We start from the raw sequence: 21277 nt of genomic DNA on the forward strand, positions 1-21277 counted from the left end.
ATATTTAATGAAACGTACGTGTATTTTTTTCATCGTTTTGAAAATAAGGATATATATTTTTAGTGTTCAGCGAAGCAGATACATGGTATTTAATTTGTCAAACACGCGCCCATCTAAGGCGCTTACCATGGTGCTGCAAATGCTGTCGGGCTTTTTCTATAAAATTGTTCACCCTTTCTTTTCTTCGTTCCATTAAGGATGAAGGGTTGTTCCAATTTATGTCATTAAATATTTTTTCTGTTTGTTGCATTTGCTATTAGTTGTTGAAGTTTTTTTTTTTTTTTCTTCATCGTGCTTGAATCACAGTAGACTGAAATGAAAAAAAATTCCGCTTGTGGTAAATAATCTAAGTGATTTTGCATAATGAAAGTGTCATTATTTTGTATGCTGAATATTTTTTGTTCGTTTTTCATAGTATATGGTTGCATCGCGTGGTGTCGCTGATGGCCGTGTGTTTTGTGAGCTTGCAGTTTTTAGTCTCCTCCTTTCTTTGTATGCGTCACTGAAGACTATGTGTGCTTTGTTTGATGAGCAGAAACCATGGCTCAACACCGAGGAGTGGAATCATTTGCTTTGAACATATTTGCCGAACGAGTGGCGTCAGTATAGAAACAATTAGGATATCGTGCATTTCTCTTAATTCAGCGATGAGCAGAAGAAGGAATAATGGGATCTTATTTTTCCTGGTCATGTTGTTTGCACCCGACTGGTCTGCAGCTCAGATATCCTACTCTATCAACGAGGAGGCGGACAAAGGAACTGTTGTCGGGAACCTCGCAAAGGATTTAAACGTCAACATCCGAGATCTGCAAACCAGGAATCTAAATATTGTGTCGGGACACAGTAAGAAATACTTCGGAGCTAATTTTAAAACAGGAGAGCTTTATGTCAATGAGAGGATAGATCGTGAAGAGCTTTGTCTGAACACTGTTAAATGCACTTTAAATATCGAGGCCATACTGAGTGATCCTGTATTGCATAAACGCATCGAGGTGGTGATTAATGATGTGAACGACAACGCGCCTGCGTTTGTGGAGAAATCATTTTCTATCAATATTTCTGAATCTTCACCAATGGGCGAGCGCTTCTTGCTGCCTTTGGCAGTCGATGCAGATTCAGGCAGTAATTCTGTAAAGACGTACAAGCTGAGTGTAAATGAATACTTTTCCCTCGACGTACAGAGCGGCGGAGAACACAGCGCATCTGCTGAATTAGTGCTGCTGAAAGCTTTAGACCGGGAGAAACAAGGAGTTATTAACCTAAAATTTACTGCTTCAGACGGAGGAAGGCCTCCACAATCCGGAAATGTTCAGATCATCATCCATGTTTTAGATGCCAATGATAACACGCCGTCTTTTAGCAGAACACTGTATAAAGCTCGAGTTAATGAAAATGCCCCAGTAGGTTTTCAAATTATCCAGCTCAATGTCACAGATTTAGATGAAGGGGAAAACGCAAAGGTAGTTTACTCTTTTGTCAAACGTGCAAACTTTAACCCATCGGATATTTTTCACATTAATGAAGAAACCGGAGATGTTAGCGTTAAAAGTGAATTAGACTACGAAGCACAGTCATCATACGAAATTCATGTTCAGGTTACAGACAAAGGTGCGTCACCTCTTCGATCGAATTGCAAGCTTTTAATTGAAGTAGTAGACGTAAACGATAACACCCCAGAAATTGTTGTAACATCTCTGATGAACCCAATTAAAGAAAATGCTGAAATAGGAAGCGCTGTCGCTTTGGTTACAGTGACAGATAAAGATGGCGGTAAAAATGGTCAAACTCGGTGTAAGCTTGTTGGTTCAACTCATTTCAAGTTAAATGCTAATTATAAGAGTTATTACTCTTTAGTTGTAAATGGACCCCTTGATCGAGAAGCACATGCTTCGCACAATCTCACAATCGTAGCTAATGATGACGGAGTCCCGTCTCTGTCCAGCACTAGCTTTGTCATTGTACAGATTTCTGATGTTAATGATAACGCGCCTCATTTCCTGGAATCCGTGATCAATATTTACGTGAAAGAAAACAGCCCAGTTGGAGCCAGTATTTTTAAAATAAGTGCAGTAGATCCTGATATAAATGAAAACGCAAGAGTAACTTATTCACTAGAAGGTGATGCCAAAAATATCCCTGTGACTTCGTTTATAAACATTAACTCGGATACAGGGGAAATAATCAGTCTGCAGTCTTTTAATTATGAAGATCTGAAAACATTCCAGTTTAAAGTTAAGGCTACAGACTCTGGCGTGCCTCCACTCAGCAGCAATGTAACTGTTAATGTTTTAATCCTTGATGAAAATGATAATAATCCAACCATTTTAGCTCCTTACTCTGAGCACGGCTCTGTTAACAGTGAGACCATCCCTTATTCTACTGAACCGGGATACTTTGTAGCAAAGATCAGGGCTGTGGACGCAGATTCTGGATACAACGCTCTGCTTTCTTATCACCTGTCTGAGCCCAAAGGAAACAACCTGTTCAGGATCGGAACCAGCACCGGAGAAATCAGGACTAAGAGGAGAATGAGTGACAATGACCTGAAAACTCATCCATTGATTGTGCTGATTTCTGATAACGGAGAACCTTCTCTATCAGCCACTGTTTCTATTGATGTGATGGTGGTTGAAACCACAGCTGACGTCCAGACTCAGTTCAGACATGTGCCTATAAAGGAGGACAACTTCTCTGATTTGAACTTGTATCTGCTGATCGCCATCGTGTCAGTGTTTGTGATCTTTCTGCTGAGTCTCATCAGTTTAATAGCTGTCAGATGCCACAGGACAGACATGGATTTCAGCAGGTACAGCGCTCCCATGATCACCACCCACCCTGACGGGAGCTGGTCTTACTCTAAAGCTACTCAGCAGTATGACGTGTGTTTCAGCTCAGACACACTGAAGAGTGACGTAGTGGTTTTCCCCGCATCGTTTCCACCTGTAGATGCGGAACTGATCAGTATTAACGGGAGTGATACTTATACCAGAACTCAGACTTTACCAAACACGGAAAAGGTGAGTTAATATTGGTCACTGAGTACATTGTGCAAAATTAATTGCTATAAATCGTGGATTTTATTGCGAATTCCCCTATATGTCATACTCTAACACGTGTATTTATATTTTCTACAACCATTTAAAAGACAGGGAACGAACACTTCTATTGTTAAAATTAAACCGATCAATGTTTTACTTCAACAACGCTTCTTTTAAAGGCGTTTTATAATGTGCCTGCCTTTTATCTAAAAAGGTTTTTTTAATGTTTTTCAGTTTTTTGAGAATGATATATCGTTTTCAAGAATGTCGATACATTTATATTTCTATTAGGTTAATCTTTTCTGCAGTTTTTTCTTCTTTTCACCTTTTTGTCATGATTTAATATCCATTAACAATAAGCTTAATTGATTTCTGCTGTGTTAAAATGTCGTGCTTTCATATGTTGCACAAAATCTGCCCCATTGTTCTTTTGTTTGTTTGTTTGCTTTATCATTTCCTATACGTTTCTCACAGTTTATAATTATGGCGCGAGGGGTCGCTGACGACCAGGAGATTTTGAAAGCCTTTTATTTTTAGTCCCCTCCTTCCTTTTATGCGTCACATAAGACTATGTGTGCTTTGTCTGAGGAGAAGGAATCATGGTTGAGAGTCGGGGATTGGAACCATTTGTTTTGACAATTGTTCCGATCCAGTGGTGTCACTTCAGAAACGATTAGGATAACGTCTATTTCTCCTGAATCAGCGATGAGCAGAAGAAGGAATAATGGGATCTTATTTTTCCTGGTCATGTTGTTTGCACCCGACTGGTCTGCAGCTCAGATATCCTACTCTATCAACGAGGAGGCGGACAAAGGAACTGTTGTCGGGAACCTCGCAAAGGATTTTAACGTCAACGTCCGAGATCTGCAAACCAGGAATCTAAATATTGTTTCGGGACACAGTAAGAAATACTTTGAAGTAAATTTTAAAACAGGAGAGCTTTATGTCAATGAGAGGATAGATCGTGAGGAGCTTTGTTTGAACACTGTTAAATGCACTTTAAATTCCGAGGCCATACTGAGTGATCCTGTAGTGCATAAACGCATCGAGGTTGTGATTAATGATGTGAACGACAACGCGCCTGCTTTCGCGGAGAAATCATTTTCTCTTAATATTTCTGAATCTTCACCAGTGGGCGAGCGCTTCTTGCTGCCTTTGGCAGCCGATGCAGATTCAGGCAGCAATTCTGTAAAGACGTACAAGCTCAGTGTAAATGAGAACTTTTCCCTCGACGTACAGAGCGGCGGAGAACACAGCGCATCTGCTGAATTGGTGCTGCTGAAAGCTTTAGACCGAGAGAAACAAGCAACTATTAAATTGACACTCACTGCTATAGATGGAGGCAGACATCCAAAATCTGGAACTCTACAAATCATCGTTAATATTCTCGATGTGAACGACAACACGCCGTCTTTTAGCAAATCACTTTATAAAGCCAGCGTTTACGAAAATGCTCCTGTCGGAAATACAGTTATTCAGCTTAATGCCACTGATTTAGATGAAGGGGAGAACGGAAAAGTAGTTTACTCCTTCTTCAACCGTGCAAACTTTAACCCATCTGATATATTTTTCATAAATGAAGAAACCGGACATATCAGCGTCAAAAGTGAATTAGACTATGAAGTTCAGTCAAAATTTGAAATTCATGTTCAAGTCACAGACAAAGGTGCGTCACCTCGAAGATCAAATGGGAAGCTTTTGATTGAAGTAGTGGATGTAAACGATAACACCCCAGACATTGTTGTAACATCTCTGATGAACCCAGTTAAAGAAAATGCAGAAATAGGAAGCGTTGTCGCTATGGTTACAGTGACGGACAAAGATGGCGGCAAAAACGGTCAAACTCGATGTAAGCTTGTTGGCTCAACTCCTTTTAAGCTAAATGCTAATTATAAGAGTTATTACTCTTTAGTTGTAGATGGACCCCTTGATCGAGAAACACATGCGTCTTACAATCTCACAATCGTAGCTAATGATGACGGAGTCCCGTCTCTGTCCAGCACCAGCGTTGTCATTGTACAGATTTCTGATGTTAATGATAACGCGCCTCATTTCCTGGAATCCGTGATCAATATTTACGTGAAAGAAAACAGCCCAGTTGGAGCCAGTATTTTTAAAATAAGTACAGTCGATCCTGATATAAATGAAAACGCGAGAGTAACTTATTCACTAGAAGGTGATGCCAAAAATATCCCCGTGACTTCGTTTATAAACATTAACTCGGATACAGGAGAAATAATCAGTCTACAGTCTTTTAATTATGAAGATCTGAAAACATTCCAGTTTAAAGTCAAGGCCATTGACTCTGGCGTACCTCCACTCAGCAGCAATGTGACTGTTAATGTTTTAATCCTTGATGAAAATGATAATAATCCAACTATTTTAGCTCCTTACTCTGAGCACGGCTCTGTTAACAGTGAGACCATCCCTTATTCTGCTGAACCGGGATACTTTGTAGCAAAGATCAGGGCTGTGGACGCAGATTCTGGATACAACGCGCTGCTTTCTTATCACCTGTCTGAGCCCAAAGGAAACAACCTGTTCAGGATCGGAACCAGCACCGGAGAAATCAGGACTAAGAGGAGAATGAGTGACAATGATCTGAAAACTCATCCATTGGTGGTGCTTGTTTCTGATAATGGAGAACCTTCTCTATCAGCCACTGTTTCTATTGATGTGATGGTGGTTGAAACCACAGCTGATGTCCAGACTCAGTTCAGACATGTGCCTATAAAAGAGGACAATTTCTCTGATTTGAACTTGTATCTACTGATCGCCATCGTGTCAGTGTCTGTGATCTTTCTGCTGAGTCTCATCAGTTTAATAGCTGTCAGATGCCACAGGACAGACAGTGATTTCAGCAGGTACAGCGCCCCCATGATCACCACCCACCCTGACGGGAGCTGGTCTTACTCTAAAGCTACTCAGCAGTATGACGTGTGTTTCAGCTCAGACACACTGAAGAGTGACGTAGTGGTTTTCCCCGCCCCGTTTCCACCTGTCGATGCGGAACTGATCAGTATTAACGGGAGTGATACTTTTACCAGAACTCAGACTTTACCAAACACAGAAAAGGTAAGGAATGTAGAAATAGCATTTGTTTAAAACGTGAAAATATCTACATTACAGTACTTTTGTTTTACTTGAAAGCTTGTAGTATTATTATTTTTTCTTCTTTTTTTTTGGCCACCCAACTTAAAATATTTTATTATATTTTAGCCATTTTCTAATGTTGTCCAAAATGGATTTTGGCAGGTCTGCTGGTCCTAACGTTTCACAGTTGAAGTCTTTGTTGGCGAGATTATGTCAACCTTTATGTTTTGCCGACTGTATTTTTCGATTTGCTAATTAGTCTTTCAGATGGCTTAGATAGCAAATCTTGAATGTTTTTTGTCTGTTATAACCTAAAAGTAGTCGATAATTAGCAATATTTTAACTAAAAACTTAAAGCAAGCAGGACAATAACGTTGTCTAGCAGCAGACTCTGTCCATGGTGCTTAGTTATGGACATTGTTTGTCGGTGTGGCGGCAACCGTTATGGTCATTATATTATTGAAGATCTCAGCGCAATATCTGTTTTGTGTCTTTAAAATGGTTATCTGAAAAGAACAAATCTATTTATGGCTTTTTTAGTGCAATACATAGCGTATATTTTTTTTGTTCATATCTAATGTTCAGCTAAAAATCCTGTCATCATTTTAGCTAAACTGCAATGATTTATTTATGTATTAGTACCAGCACTTGGTGTCGCTGGAGACCACAAATGTTACGAGTGACTCCAGTATTTTTCTTTTTCTTTTTTTGTCTTCAGACTCCTCCTTTCCATATGTAGACATAGCGAACCGCTGCTTTGTGAGAAAACGCATTCGGTCACGCTGCAAAGTGGATCCCGTGTGATATTTTCAACAAAATGGACGTGTTCTAAAATTATTATTTTTTTTTCGTGGTTTGGCAGCAATGGGACGTAGGACAAATACAGGTGCGATCTGGATAAACATCGGGGCTCTGCTTTATTTCTGTGGCGTGTGCACAGCGCTGATCTCGTTCTCCGTTCCCGAGGAGGTTGACAAAGGAACAGTGGTGGGAAATCTTGCTAAGCATTTGCAAGTCGCCGTCAGTGAGTTGGAAAGACGGGATTTACGAATTGTCTCTGGGAGCTTTAAGAAGTATTTCGACTTGGATTTGAAAGCTGGTACACTGTATGTGTGCGACCGGATTGATCGCGAAGAGCTTTGTCCAAACTCTGAGAAATGTTTCCTAAATATAGAAGCCATGTTGAGCAACCCGTTGCATCTGCATCGCATAGAGGTTCAGATAACGGACATCAATGATAATGCACCATATTTTCTTGAAAAGGAAATGAACTTGAATATTTCAGAATCGTCTTCTCCCGGAGAGAGGTATTTGCTGCCGATGGCAAACGACGCGGATTCGGGGAATAACGGGGTGAAAAGCTACAAGCTGAGTTCCAATGAATATTTCTTGCTTGACATACAAAGCGGAGGACAGCACAGTGAGTCTGCCGAATTAGTGCTGCAAAAGTCGTTAGACAGAGAGAAAAAAGCTGCGAGTCACCTAACATTAGTTGCTCTCGACGGAGGTAAACCTGCCAAAACGGGGACTTTAAAGATCACTGTACATATAATGGATACCAATGACAATGCTCCCGTGTTTAGTCAGTCGTTGTATAAAGTCAAGGTTCTTGAAAACACCCCTTTGCAAACCTCCATTCTCACTGTTAGTGCTGAAGATTCAGATGAGGGAATAAACAGTGAAATATTATATTCATTTATTAGAAGAGGAAATATCAATCCTGATGCTTTATTCTCAATAAACCCAGACACAGGGGAAATAACTGTTATAGGACAAATCGACTATGAGGAAACAGCAGCATATGATATCCGCTTGCAAGCCAGAGATAAAGGTACGCCTTCAAGGAGTGTTCATGGTAAAATGTTAGTGGAAGTGATTGACGTCAATGACAACATACCCGAGGTTGTGGTCACGTCCTTGATGAGTCCAGTTAAAGAAGATGCTGAGGCAGGAACTGTCGTTGCTCTGGTGACTGTGACTGACAAAGATGGGGGTAAAAATGGTATTACCAGTGCTCAGGTCATTGGGTCAGTTCCTTTTAAGCTCAAGCTTAATTATAAAAATTATTATTCATTAACAGTTGATGGACCTCTTGATAGAGAGAGTGTTTCTCACTATAATGTCACAATTTATGCTATAGATGAGGGCAATCCACCCCTTTCTAGTACTAGGGTTATCCCTGTTCACATTTCAGATGTTAACGATAATGCCCCTAATTTCTCAAATTTTCTAATAAATGTTTATGTCAAAGAGAATAGTGCAGTCGGAACCCATATTGGAAATATAATGGCACAGGACCCAGATGAGGCAGAAAATGCTAAAATAATGTATTCGTTATTAGGTAACTTTTCAAAAAATATTCCAATAACTTCAGTTTTAAATATAAACTCTCAAACTGGAGAGATTATCTGTCTGGAGTCTTTTAACTATGAGGAGTTAAAAACATTTCAGTTTAAAGTTCAAGCAAATGATTCTGGTGTTCCTCAGCAAAGTAGTAATGTGACTGTTAATGTTTTAATCCTGGATGAAAATGATAATAATCCAACGATTTTAGCTCCTTATTCTGAGCACGGCTCTGTTAACAGTGAGACCATCCCTTATTCTGCTGAACCGGGATATTTTGTAGCGAAGATCAGGGCTGTGGACTCAGATTCTGGATACAATGCTCTGCTTTCTTATCACCTGTCGGAGCCCAAAGGAAACAACCTGTTCAGGATCGGAACCAGCACCGGAGAAATCAGAACTAAGAGGAGAATGAGTGACAATGACCTGAAAACTCATCCATTGATGGTGCTGGTGTCTGATAATGGAGAACCTTCTCTATCAGCCACTGTTTCTATTGATGTGATGGTGGTTGAAACCACAGCTGATGTCCAGACTCAGTTCAGACATGTGCCTATAAAGGAGGACAACTTCTCTGATTTGAACTTGTATCTGCTGATCGCCATCGTGTCAGTGTCTGTGATCTTTCTGCTGAGTCTCATCAGTTTAATAGCTGTCAGATGCCACAGGACAGACAGTGATTTCAGCAGGTACAGCGCCCCCATGATCACCACCCACCCTGACGGGAGCTGGTCTTACTCTAAAGCTACTCAGCAGTATGACGTGTGTTTCAGCTCAGACACACTGAAGAGTGACGTAGTGGTTTTCCCCGCCCCGTTTCCACCTGTAGATGCGGAACTGATCAGTATAAACGGGAGTGATACTTTTACCAGAACTCAGACTTTACCAAACACAGAAAAGGTAAGAAATTCAGAAACACTATTTCAATTACCTGTGCCCCACATAGCAATTATGCAATCAAACGTTTCATTACATTTCCAATTTTTTTAATTGTTTATTTTAGTCAGTCAAATGTAGTTTTTGTTTAATGTTTAATTCTTGAAAGTGTTTTCGATCCACAATGAATGAGTAATTTATTCATTATGATCTGACTCTCCATCACCTGCCTTAGATAATAGCCAAAGCAATTTTTGCCAATCATATTTTGGCAAAAAAAAAAAAAGGAAAGAATATGACCACCTCTTTTTTGCTAAAATGTGATTTCGGCAAAAAAAAAAAATCACTTTTGATAAAAAAAATTATTGGCCACTATATTAGGTAGGTGACAACTTTTGAATTCTTAACTTTGACACTACAAGACTTCAGCACTTGTTGTTTACTGCCTTTTCTTAAAGTAAATTCGTGAAAAATTATATCAATTTCGTCTGGGATGATTTAAAGTCACAATAATAGTTGAATAAACTTTTCATTACATTTTGTTTCACTTCAAATCGCCACAAGATGTCACTGCGAACTGTTGGCGTTTTAACACATTTTATCCATGTGCAATGCTCCTCCCTTAAGAGAGGGCTTCAGCTCTTTGTTTGGGAAGCCGTGAGTAACGTCCTCACCGCTCTGAGGGGTTGTGATTTGACTCTACAGTCATGGAAATATGTTAACCATGGAATGATTTATTACAATTTATTTCGTGTGTTTGGTCAGATCGGAACATAATGGGACGAGGAAAGACGGCCCCGACGTGGATTTATAATTTGCTTTTTGTGTTGCGCATCCTGATGGTCGCAGAGGCACAGACTGTATATTCGATTATGGAGGAGTCGAGTCCGGGTACGGTTGTTGGAAATCTGGCGAGGGATTTACAGCTAGACATACTAGAACTGGAAAAAAGACACTTTCAGATTTCGGGACCTAATAAGAAGTATTTTGATGTGAACATCAAGACTGGATCACTTCTGGTGAAAGACAGGATAGACCGGGAGGAGCTCTGTGCTCGTAAAGCCAAATGCTCCATGGAAGTGGAAGCCATTGTGAATTCTCCGCTAAATCTTTATCGGTTTGAGGTCAAAATTGTGGATATAAATGACAACACGCCCTCGTTCAGGATACCAGATATTGATCTGAACGTGTCTGAATCGGCTTTTACTGGAGAAAAATTTGCTCTTCCGAAGGCATTTGACGCAGACGTCGGTGTTTATTCTGTAAAGGCTTATAAACTAAGCCATAATGAACATTTTGCGCTGGATGCACAAAACGGAGGCGATCCAACTGTGTCTGTTGAAATGATTCTGCAGAAACCTTTAGATCGAGAAAAACAGTCACTTATAAAATTAACTCTGACAGCTACAGATGGAGGTAAACCTGCTAAATCAGGGACATTACTCGTCAATGTTAATGTGCAAGACGTTAATGATAACATTCCGGTATTTGACAAACCTCTGTACAAAGTCAAAGTGCCAGAAAATACACCGTCAGGCGGAGCTGTAATTTCTGTGCATGCTCAAGATTTAGATGAAGGTTTCAATGGAGAAATACAGTATTCTTTTATCAACCAGGATAATGATAACAATGTTGATACATTTTCCATTAATGCAATTACTGGAGAGATTACAATAAAAGATGAGCTAGACCACGAAAGGACTAATGTGGTTGAACTCCGAGTCCAAGCAAAAGACAAAGGTCCAATCCCAAGAGCCTCACATTGTAAAGTACTCGTTGAAATAACAGATATAAACGACAATTCCCCAGAAATATCTGTAACATCGTTAGTCAACGTTCTGAGGGAGGATGCACCTCCCGACACAATGGTTGGACTTTTAACAGTGAAAGATCCGGATGCAGATAAAAACGGTGTCGTTCAGGTGAAAATAGTTAATGCTGTTCCCTTTAAAATTAAGAACACGTATAAAAATCATTACTCTTTACTGGTGGTTGGAGCTCTTGACAGAGAAAAGGTTTCTGAGTACAATGTGACAATAACCGCGATAGACGAAGGACTGCCGCCTCTCTCCAGCACCAGCGTAATTACGGTTCATGTGTCAGATGTCAATGACAACGCGCCACGTTTTATGGAACGAGTTATAAATATTTTTGTGAAAGAGAACGGACCAGTTGGTGATGTGGTTTATACCTTAACTGCGGATGATCCTGACGTAAACGAAAATGGAAAGGTGACGTTTTCGGTAGTTAGTAATAATAATAATCAACGACATAATGGTATAGGATCAGTGGTTAACGTGAAAGCAGACACTGGAGAAATAATCAGTCTGCAGTCTTTTAACTATGAAGAGTTAAAGACGTTTCAGTTTATGGTTCAGGCCACAGACTCTGGTGTTCCTCCACTCAGCAGCAACGTCACTGTTAACATTTTAATTCTGGATGAAAATGATAATAATCCAACCATTTTAGCTCCTTATTCTGAGCACGGCTCTGTTAACAGTGAGACCATCCCTTATTCTGCTGAACCGGGATACTTTGTAGCAAAGATCAGGGCTGTGGACGCAGATTCTGGATACAATGCGCTGCTTTCTTATCACCTGTCGGAGCCCAAAGGAAACAACCTGTTCAAGATCGGAACCAGCACCGGAGAAATCAGAACTAAGAGGAGAATGAGCGACAATGACCTGAAAACTCACCACTTGTTGGTGCTGGTTTCTGATAACGGAGAACCTTCTCTGTCAGCCACTGTTTCTATTGATGTGATGGTGGTTGAAACCACAGCTGATGTCCAGACTCAGTTCAGACATGTGCCTATAAAGGAGGACAACTTCTCTGATTTGAACTTGTATCTGCTGATCGCCATCGTGTCAGTGTCTGTGATCTTTCTGCTGAGTCTCATCAGTTTAATAGCTGTCAGATGCCACAGGACAGACAGTGATTTCAGCAGGTACAGCGCCCCCATGATCACCACCCACCCTGACGGGAGCTGGTCTTACTCTAAAGCTACTCAGCAGTATGACGTGTGTTTCAGCTCAGACACACTGAAGAGTGACGTAGTGGTTTTCCCCGCATCGTTTCCTCCTGTAGATGCTGAACTGATCAGTATTAACGGAACAGACACTTTTACCAGAACTCAAACTTTACCAAACACAGACAAGGTAAGATTTGACCCGCGTTAAAATCGTCCTCTCCTGTTTGCCTTATAATTCCATCTACTATGACCAGCCAGTTTACCAAGGACAGCGTTAGGTCTGAGCACTGTCCTTGGTGCTGAAACCATTCTGCTCCACATTTCTCAGTTTTGAAATAAGTGATTTCTTCAACAAATTAAAGCTCAAAACTTAAATGTATGCTCCTGATCACATTGTTGTGTATAACTTAACAACCCAAACAAAATAAGCTAGAAAAAAATATATCTGAAAATCACTTGTATGCAGTCATATTCATTGAATTAGAATATACATCCTGATGAGTCTCATATGTCAGATTAAAAGTATTTTAAAATAACAACCTCCAAGCAGAAATTAAACGTGCAAGAGGATTAGCAAAACTTTATATCATTATTTAGTGATTCAGAATAGTTTTTTTGTCCTGCAAAGCCAGCATTTTCATGCATAGGGTTGCCTTCTTTAATCATTGTTTCTTATAGGCACTCTGTATTTCTTGCTAAGCTTTCTTCGCCTATTGCATCACAAGAAGCTGTTAAATTTGGATCTGCAGTACTGAGTTCAGATACATCTGTATTTGCAATGCCTCACAAGAGTATTCATGCCTCTTTCACATTTGCAATTTTTTCACATAGGGAAACAAGCTTTTGTGTATTTTATGACAGACCAATACAAGTTTAAGCATAACTGTAAAATAAAAGTAAGACTATACATGGCTTCATTGTTTGAAATGTACAAAGTGTTACATATTGATATTGAATCATTACTTGTCGAATTATATCTGACAGCTTTTGAGATGTCAATCTATGTTTCTATAGACTGAACTATTTCCAAATCTTTCTTGCTCAAGAATGGCTCAAGCTTTGTCACACTGAATGCAGAGCATCTGTGAAAAGTAGTTGGGAAGTTTTGCCATCAAATTTTATCTGACTTAGATCTGGTCCTCAACTGTGGGATTGTGGCTTTCTTTATATCTTTGGAGTTGCCCTGCACAAAGGTGAACCTCTGTCATAGTCTGAAAACTTCCCATTTTCTTTAGCTCAATTTATCATCACCGGTGCTAGCTGGCCTAATCACCATCTTCCATGCTGTTGCTGTGTCTTCAACGTGACTTAGAGCCTTCTAATAGTTTCTTCCAACAATGGCTTTCTTCTTGTCACTCTTCCATAAAGACCAGACATGCTTAGTGTGCAGTGATGTGTAATAATACTCCACTTTCTTGGCTGATCAATTTAGGTGGAAAGGCATGTCTTTGTCAGTTCGCAGTTGTGCCCTTCTTATTCTTTCCATTTATGAATGATGAATTCAACAGTACTCAGCAAGATGTTCAAATCTTTACAACTCTCAACACTTACCCAGGCCCTCTTGATGTGTTGAATTTATTTTGAGTTTCAGATTCTTCCTCATCATAATCATAATCATCATTTATTTTTGAAGTACCCAATACTAATACCACTACTAGTAATACAGTAATTATAATGACACAAAACAATAAGCAAAATTCAAGGTTAACAGAATTGGCAATGAAGTTAGAAAACAAAGGCTTGCTGTCTGCAATTAAAACCCTGTTTTTAAAGACGAGTTTTTAAGAGAGAGCAATCCAGCAGACCTCACAGAAAAAAAAAAAAAAAAAACTTTTCCAGACCCTCAGACCATCAACGGAGAAAGTTTTTTCTTCTGGTCTCAAGCGATGTCCTGGGAAATCCTAAAAGTTTTTGATTTAGAGATCTTGATTGGCCTGGTATATGTGGCTGTAAAAGCCTTAAAGATAAATCTGTATATATAAGCTGTTGCTTGGTTCTGAGAAGGTCTCAGACATGTATGAAACATTAAAAGTAATCAGATAAAAATGTTTTCTTAGTATTTTCCTAATGTGGATAACTTGGACTCTCTGCCGAATAAAAGCATTTATTTGAATATCTTCCAATAAAATGATTCATTTTATTTTAAGGTCCTGTGAACCAAGGACATTAAGTTCAACTAAGTATTGCAAAAGACATTCTTGCTTGAAAAATATATATGTTTAAAAGGGACAGGTCAGATCTTCTAAAAATGAAATCTCAGTTCTCAGCAGGATTTGTGCAGACCTCACTGCAGTGCAGGGACACATAATGTAACTGACAACACTTTTAGCCTGACGTGTGTGTTTTATTTTTCTGCTTAGACAAGCTATGATATCTACTATGAAAAAACAGACACCCTCTCATGAAAGCTGGCATACGTAACATTTCAAGAATAATTTATTTTACACTTGCACTTTTCAAGTAAACGAAATCAAGGTTTATTTGTTACATATAATTTCTGTGTGAGATATAAACCAATTCATAACACTTAGATACAAACGCTTTCCACATAAAGAGAATAGTAAATGTGTTGCGAATGTTATGGTTCTCTCGTTTCACAATATGCTAACATTTGCTCTCATTGTTCATTTTTTTGTTGTAGATTTGTACATCCTTCCTTTTGCTGTAGTAATTTTTGTTTAGTTCAGCTTGAATCTTAAACCTGTATTGATCATAGCCTGACCTATAATGTTCTCTACTCTCTGGATGCTATACCACATCAATATAAATTCTAGTCTATTCAGGGAAATGGTCATACATTTTTAGTCATGATACACATTTTTGTGCATCCTCAGAGGCTGCAAAGTTTTGCAGGTTTTCTGCGTAGTTAGCCTGTTTAATCCCCTTACCCTCCGATTGTAGTGTGTTGTTTTTATTTACAGTACTTTAGCATACTTTATCAGAAAACCTTATAACCTCCATTCCAAGGAAAGGCTGAATCATGACATCCATTGCTCAGGCATCTCTTTTCTCTTGCGTCTCCTCCATGCTGATGAATTCCTCCCATCCCCCACCTCCCCCCACTTGCGCACTCCCTCCTGGTGAAGGGGAGCAGCTGAAGGAGCTAACAGGAAATTAACTCCATTTCTTCAGACATGCATGCTCTCAGCTGTGGAGCGCTGTAAACCTGATTTAATATATTTTCATTACTATCCTTTAATGTGTTTACAAAACCCAGTTCCGTGTCAAGTCAAGTGGGCTTTAGTCCCGAAGCTGATCGTGTATTAATTTTTTACATGCATCACCATAGAATGTATAATTCTGCGTTTTTCCGGTGGTTTGGGTTCAGGTAATCCCAGTGAGGTTTGGCGGCTCAGTTTATTTCCTTTCTCTCAATGGTTTGATAATGTTGTGGCCCACTCAGACGCTATGACCTCATTTCAGGGAGTGGTCCAGGACACACAGTCGTGCAATCATCTGTCAAAGCTCTAGTCATTTATTTTTGTTTCGTCTTTGGCTGGGGAGAAGAGTGAAACCCAGCTCCGTCCTCTCTCTCTCTCACACAGACAGAATATTTGCGAGCCACGTCTATCAGGTTATGAGCGTCGCTTAAGTGGGTCAGCGAGTGATTTAAGCACGGCAGCGCGGCTACAGGCGCCATCAGACTGAACTTGTGTTTGCTGCGCAGCTCTATGTCCGATACAGTCGATACGCAGTGTAGGTTGTACGCACGCTCCGAGTCCATTGGCTCCCGAAACAATGTCTGGATCTGCCTCTCTGCGTAAACGCTTCAGCGTGTGCACTGTACGTTGCGGCTCTCTGTTGTCTGAGGTAGAAAGTGGGGGAGGGGCAGGTAATTTTCCGCTACCCTTTGCAGTAGCAAGTGGTGGGGAGCTTCCGTTCCGATCGAGGTATCAGCTCAGTTCGCCTCGGCTCTCCCTCCTGTTCGGCTCTGCGGCTGGGCGGGGCCGGACATAACCCAATGTCGATCACAGCTGAACCTGTGTTTTAAAGGGCAGTAGGAGGGGGAGGCTTTTTTTTTTTATCCATGCAGTATTCTAGCTATGATCTACTGAATGGTCTGTTTTTTTTTACATAAAGGATGCAATTCAGTGTCTCTCTTGCACACACTATTTAAAAACAAAACCACGAAAGCTCTAGAATGTATATATGATAAAAAAAAAGCTTCTAACTTTGCCTCCCTTGATGCTGCAACATATATTAAATTATTTATTCTACAGTACATTATGATTGCAGGAGCTCTCAGCTAAGAGCTTCGCAGTGTGTGGACTGGTCTCCTGCAGCAGAGGCTTTAACTGCCGTTCTGACGCGCACATCTCATGGACCACTTCCTGTTTTTCTCATTGACAAGGGTGTGTCCTTTGTGTGAGAGTGAGGTTACGTTGTCATGGAGACTGTTTCTGGGCTGTAATGATGAGCCAGTCTGTTTCCAGGGAGCTGCTGCTGGTACACCCACCCCCACTCTCACTCTCGCTTCCATCACAGCATGTTTCATACGGATGCAAGCTGGAAGGAAGCCGCATGGTTACGACGAGATGCGTAAGGAATAAATAAGGAGAGAGAGGAAAGGAGAGGAGGTGCATGGTACAGATTTGAAGCAACCTTGGCAGGATTGTTTTGTCTTTATTTGGTGTGTAAACAGGAGAAAGCAAATCAAACGAGGGGGGAAGAGAGTGAGATTAGTACAATTCCAGAATGGAAAAGATTTCACAGAAAGACCCAAATACAGCAGCACAGATTTGAGCCTTGAGCATGAAATAGTGGGAAAACCAGGGTTTGCAAGAATGAGATGGATAAAAAAAGAGAAAACACATCAAATGCATGCCCTAAAGCTGAGTGAAAAAATTACAAGCCTATAATCGGTCACACATTAAAGAAAAGCACTCATCATACATCCCCTACTTCCACCAAGCCTTTTTTCTCACTGGCACTGGAATATTTTTGCTCTCATTAAATTATCTTTGTCATGCTCTGCACCACGGGGTCCATCCTAGCCAATCCAACAGAGATACAAAGCCAGGCCATCCTGAGAGGAAAGTATCAAAAGCCTGCCTGCGTTTCCTGATAGCTTTCTTTGGTGCAGCACCGAGGATTTGTTTGATTCATGCCGGAATCAGGACATGCAAGAAGTTGTTTAGCCAGTGCTTGCTCCCACTGGGGAGGGATTTAGGCAGCTTTTTGTTCTCGTGACCTTTATTTTTGAAGGAAAGGTACATGTGGGATCAGAACAAACATCCCTATTGAACCTCTTCAGTGCATGCTTGTTTTAAAAGCCATACTGAATGTGGTTATAATTAGGCTTTAAATGAGCCGATTCTTCAAAAGGTGTGAGAACACATCTCTGTCCTTAAACCGTTTTTTTCAGTAACATATGAGCATATTCTTTTTGTTTTTGTAATACTTAGTTTGATCTTTTTTATTATTTACTCTATGTTTACCCGTCCCCTTGCTTTCACCTCCACACATCGCCCTGTTTTTTCATCCAGCTTTGTCAGTATGGCGCTTGCCCTAGAATAGATAAAGAACTTGACCGCCGGGGCAGAATGACGTATTCTCCTCCCTCCAACCACCTCCCTTTCTCGCTCTCAAACACACACTGTCATAGACGAGATTATGCCTTAGTACTTTGGCTTAATGAAAAAAGCCTGGGTGGATGAGCAGAGGGAGAGTATCACGTGTTAAATCTTTGCACTACTGATTTCTTCCAACAGAGGGACCAATTTCACCGTCTCTCCCACCTCTTCCTCAAGCTGCACCCTCTGACGGACATAGGGATTAACTTTTTAGAGCTGTTTTCATTGACCTTTTCTTTTTTACTGACTCATACCTCCTGATACACAGCTGGATTTAAGACTTCCTGTGACAATGTGTTTTTTTGCTGCTGCAGTTATTCCATTGCAATAAAGCATTGGCAAAACAAAAATAAAGCTTTTAGGGTGAATTATCAATTTTGACTTTCTATTTTTATAATATTTATTCCATTATTCGGCTTGATCCTATTCATTGTACCTATTTATTTAGCAAGTATTTTTGTTTGGCTCTTTTGGGGAATTTACTTCCTCTGTTGTCATTTAAACTGTACTGCAGATTTCAGAATTTTATTGATGCGTTTTTGTTCTCAACTTGGTTTTATACAGCGCCACTCCAGTCCCACTTGCCCTGTAGACTAGATTTTGACTGTAACAGGATCAGACTCAAACCTCGGAGACGGCGCTTTTCAATGAGGGGACAAGAAAATAAGAAATCCACCAATTTCTGCCCTTCTCTTTTAGACAGTCTAAAAAAGGAAGCGCATGCTTCACTTCTCTGTTCCCATCTGCTCATCGAACTCTTGGCAGAAGAAGATGGTTCCCTGGCATTTAAATTTTCACAGCGAGAACTGTAAACTATCTTTCTGCATTTACTCAGACAAAATGATTTTGTCCTCAGATACCATTCTATGCTGTCGTGTGAGAGCACCCAGACCTACAGGCACAAATGCCCTTCATGTGTGCATGGCTGCTTCTGTTTGTATGTGGTGGCTGAGGGAATGACGTGATGAGTGAAGCTTCATGATAGCCCACTCATGACCAGTTTCTTTGCAGATTTGTTTTGTAGTCTGACTCACTAAAACGGGGGGATTCCATGGAAAAGTCTCTTAGGGGAACTAATACAAATGGTTTTTTAGAGTGTCTGCTTACAGTATTAATGAGGTTGGAGAGAATGTTATTAATCTAGTGGGCATACTACATAATTGATGAAATTAGGGTTCTTTCATACTGGGGGAGATACAGCGAACAAGGAGGAAGCCTCAACTTTAATCTTGGCTTTAATCTATCACATAAAGTTATTTTTCAAAGCTTTTGGTTGTATTTCATCCACTTTCTCAGTCTGAAAATATTCAAATGACATTAAAGATGTTTCCCCCTCAGCTGGCACAGCAGCTGGCTCACAGTGCTGCAGCTAGATCTGGGAAAGTGACACAAAGGAAAGCAAGTGGGAAATGGGCATAATTTATACATTTTTCTGATCATTTCTATTTAGACCAATTTAAAGCACATCCACATCCACATAAATCTCATCCACAAATGCACACACACACAATAATACACTGACATGCATATCGGTAGACAACAAGTGCCTTTCCTAATGGCACATAAAGTTTTGATAATTAAGAAAAGGATCAATTTAAAAAAAGAGAGTGAGTGAGAGACAAAATGAGCCAATTATCTTCTATAAAATTAGCATCTGTTGAACCGAGACAGGCATCTGTCTGGACGTAGAATGGTTTTGATGGCATTATCCGCAGCACCCTTGAGTGGAAAAAAATGAAATCTACAGCTGAGAGGCATGCAATTAATGCTGGGACAGATGGATGCTTGTGACGCAGACACCGGCACCGGGGAGCTGTTCAGAAGTCTGTGATGTGCATAAATTAGAAAAGAGTTGGAAATGGTGAAAAGTGAGACACATGAAAAGGTCAGGTGTAATAGAAATCTGTGTTTATTGTTTGCCAAATAAATGTCACTGGTCCTCTTTTTTTTTTCTTCTTTTTAATCGCAGCAAAACATGGAGGTTTAACTACCCCACTGGGAAAATCTGCTAAATGTCATAGCTATAACTGTAGATCTACATGTGGAGCTATCCAAAATATCCTTCTGCAATTAAAAAGAAGGGGAAGATAATCCCTTACCCCTTAGGTGAATGGTTACAACATCAAAAATACAGATAAATATTATTAAGACTTCAACTTTTTGAATTTTTTCAATTTTAGATAAATATGTTGTCATCATGATTAATTATAGCGACCAAGCCTGATTCTTTTGCACATGGGTGGAGATTTGGCACTGACTAGATGTACTTTTTAATTTTAATATGTAGCTTGTGCATGACATAAAAATGTTCAATAAAACATTTGGGTTCCTTTAAATTTTGAATTTTGCCACCCATAATTTAAGGCATTTAAGATAAAGAAGTCACCAGCCAATCCTTTTAGCTGCATCCAAGTGAGTCACTGTTCCCTCCGTCTCTGGGTGCCAAGCGTTGTCATCGCTGTGTGCAAATTTAGCGTGGGTGAGAGTGGCAAAACACCATGGAAAAGGAATAATGTGGGCGGATAGATTCTCATCTTAGCCCAGTGGCTGTGGCATACCAAAAGGATTGATGGTTTCACAAAGAGAAGGACAAGGCATTTCTGTAGAGCAAAAAAAGTCCTAAACTTTGGTACATTCTATGCAAACCTTTAATTACCTATCACAGATGCAAAACAAGTAACCGTCTTTACTAAGGAACTTCATTAAATGCAGCTAAACTTTGATGTCAGCAACAGACTTAAAGTATGTTAATGTTGCCTAACTATTTTTTTCTCCTATTTTTCAGTTACACTCGATACTAGGTGTGGAAAGTATTGTCTGAGGGCAATGGTTAATAATTTTATCTTAGTGATTTCACTTAGTGAACAGGTAAATACCAAGTTTTAAAAGTACAAACATTTTAATACAAACGTCTACCAATTGGGTTCTTACATTTTGCAATGTGTTTTGTAATTAAAAAAACCCACTCCTATTGGGACTGCATTGATACATTATGGATGAGGTAAATATGTATTATAAACACAAAGAGGTTGAAATTTCAAAGGCTGAAATTAGACTAGTTTACAGGAGGTGAAGTGTTATTAGCTTCAGATTCTAATGAGAAGTTGTGAAATTTACTCCAGTATACCTACTTTTTTTTTTAAACTTCCTCTTGATTATGGTTAGGGTGCTAAAAATATCCCCTCCTCTAGTTTTGGTGCTTATTAGCTCTGAATTGCAATTATTTATTACATTTGTTACATTTACATTAGTGTATGTTTGCAGACTTTAGCATGTGAGCAAACAGCATGTGTCTAAATGTTGTCTCTCAGGACAGTTGTGGTGTTTATGCCAGATGTGCAATGGGGGTCACAGCTGGAGTATATTGTCTGTGACGTGACTAA

General features: G+C 39.8%; 1 protein-coding gene across 35 annotated transcripts in view; it reads left to right on the forward strand.

The window, feature by feature from the left end:
- Positions 1–21277, forward strand: part of LOC103471329 (protocadherin alpha-C2-like) — a 195427-nt gene that overhangs the window by 154939 nt on the left and 19211 nt on the right. The window contains exon 1 of one of the 35 annotated variants that reach the window (XM_081611407.1): positions 521–3017. The exons of 32 other annotated variants lie outside the window; for them this stretch is intronic. In XM_081611407.1, the coding sequence (XP_081467533.1) occupies positions 528–3017 (2490 nt within the window). In that variant the 5' untranslated portion in view covers positions 521–527. Of the gene's footprint in view, positions 1–520; positions 3018–6894; positions 9375–9993; positions 12509–21277 lie in introns of those variants that run through there. 2 more of the 35 variants (XM_081611412.1, XM_081611410.1) reach the window with 2 other exon arrangements.

This window comes from Poecilia reticulata, chromosome 10 (assembly GCF_904066995.2).
Source record: "Poecilia reticulata chromosome 10, P_reticulata-male-v2, whole genome shotgun sequence".
Taxonomy (NCBI): domain Eukaryota; kingdom Metazoa; phylum Chordata; class Actinopteri; order Cyprinodontiformes; family Poeciliidae; genus Poecilia; species Poecilia reticulata.